The sequence below is a fragment of the Cystoisospora suis genome (assembly GCF_002600585.1).
Source record: "Cystoisospora suis strain Wien I chromosome Unknown contig_8984, whole genome shotgun sequence".
Classification (NCBI taxonomy): Eukaryota; Apicomplexa; class Conoidasida; order Eucoccidiorida; family Sarcocystidae; genus Cystoisospora; species Cystoisospora suis.
This window is the reverse complement of record NW_027161762.1, coordinates 672-2,711: the sequence shown is the minus strand read 5'-3', so window position 1 is coordinate 2,711 and position 2,040 is coordinate 672. Positions and strand designations below refer to the sequence as shown.

General features: G+C 45.5%; 1 protein-coding gene across 1 annotated transcript; it reads right to left on the bottom strand.

Moving 5' to 3' along the window:
- Positions 1–492: 492 nt before the first annotated feature.
- On the bottom strand, positions 493–1,251 carry CSUI_010945 (retrotransposable element tf2 kda protein type 1; the record flags this gene model as incomplete). Its single annotated transcript, XM_068071046.1, has 1 exon — positions 493–1,251. One exon carries the CDS (start codon positions 1,249–1,251, stop codon positions 493–495), a length of 759 nt encoding a protein of 252 aa, XP_067916978.1.
- Between the last annotated feature and the right edge of the window lie 789 nt (positions 1,252–2,040).

The following is a 2,040-nucleotide window of genomic DNA, read 5'->3' as shown; positions in this document are numbered from 1 at the left end:
CTTCTTCCTGACACCCGGGGTGGTGCTCCACTGGTTTGGCCGGTCCGGTCCCGGCCCGGGCCTATTCACTGGTCACACCGGACTTCTGGTCCACACACTGGTCACCACCGGACTTCTGGTTTACACACCGGTCCCCACCGGACTTCTGGTTTACACACCGACTTCCTCCGGACTTCGACTTTAGTCCGAATTACCCGCACGCACACTTCGTTAGGGCCTCTACGGCTTCCCTCACTGAACGCACCGTCTTCAGGCTTTCTTTACGCAACGATTCTGGGGCCTTCCCAGACCACACTTCTTAGAACACTCTATTCAACTAATAAACAGTTGATCTGAATCTTGGTATCTGACTTCTACCACTAGATTACTATAATAAGGGGCTTAATATTACATGGCCTCCCTTGACTTGACTGAAGTAAAAAAATCCCCCCCTTTCCTTTCCTAATTTTCCCTTCCTGACTTGGACTTTACAGAGTTCTTGACTTCGTGTTACTATTCGGGGCAGAGCCAAAGCTCTGACAGCAATGGACATAACAGTCTTCCGTACTTTGTATACGCTGCTTTTCCTTGAGCACACGCCGCACACGACTTCACGTATTTCTCTATATCGCTTCTCATATTGGGCCACCAAAAAATTCTTTCTATGTCCGAGGTGGTTTTCTCTATTCCCGGATGTCCGGCTAAACAGTGATCATGGAATCCTTGGAGTACCTCTAACCTTTTCTCTTTCGTGGGCGTGCATAGCTTCCACCCTTCCGTTATTTTTACCCTAAGCAAATCGCCTTCCCAGCAATATTCTCGGCCTTCTTCGATTACTGGAACGTTACTTCCCATATTTCTATCGGTCCCTAATGCTTTACACACTTCCACAATTTCACGAAAATCCTCACCTAAGTTGTACGCCTTTGTCCAATCTGAACGATTAGTAGATTCATTTCCCCTTCGTTCCCCCCTGTCATTATATCGAAGTTCGAACAAGCTATTTACTTTTTCTAAATAATCAGGCCGTCGGCTCAGAGCATCAGCCACCAAATTTTGTTTTCCTGGTTTATAGATTACCCGGAAGTTAAAATCGGCTAACTTATCTAGCCAATAACCTAATCGGGTCGTCACTTTCTTTTGAGTCAACATTCGGCCCAAGGTTGCATAGTCCGTCTCAATAGTGACTAATCTAGTTCCGATAAAATGTTTCCACTTGATTAATGAATACACAATTGCCAAAAGTTCGCTTTCATACGCAGGGTGAAACATCTCCCTTCCCGATTTCTTAGGGGAATCAAAGGCAATAGGTCGTCCTTCTTGTTCTAAACTGTGCCTACAGCATATCTGGACGGGTCGGTCTTCAATACTAGGGGTCGATCTGGATTGACGATGCTTGTCATAGTCACGTTGATTAACGAGCCCTTGAGGTCTTTCACGGCTTGGGAATGTTTAAGCCGGCAGATTAGAGGGCTTTTCTCCTTCAGTAAGTCGTGAAGGCTTTGCCTTTCCATTGAAGTCCGTGATCAACTGCCTATAATATCCTACTAGTCCAAGAAACCCTCGAACTTGTCGGACATTTTCTAACTTTTCGGGGTAGTCCTTCAGCGCTTCTACCTTTCTTGGGTCTGGTGAGATCTTTCCGTCCTCAATGATGTACTCCAGGTACTTCACTTTCGACGTCCCGAACTCGCACATGTTTAGCCCCACATACAACTGTTGATCCTTTATCCGTTCCAGTACTTTTCGTAAGTGATTCAGATGTTCTTTTGTCTCTGAGTATATGAGGACATCATCCAGGTATACCACAACAAATTCATCCAGCTCGTTAATAAACACATTTTGCATAAATCGTTGGAAGGTTGATGGCGCTCCGGCTAATCCAAAGGGCATCACTTCAAATTGGAAGGCCCCGTATCTACATTTGAAGGCGGTTTTTCATTGGTCTTCAGGGGCTACTTGAACTTGATAGTATCCCTTCTGAAGGTCCAACTTTGTAAACCAAAGAGCCTTTCCCAATTTTTGGATTAAGTCCTGGATTCGGGGAAGAGGGTATTCATC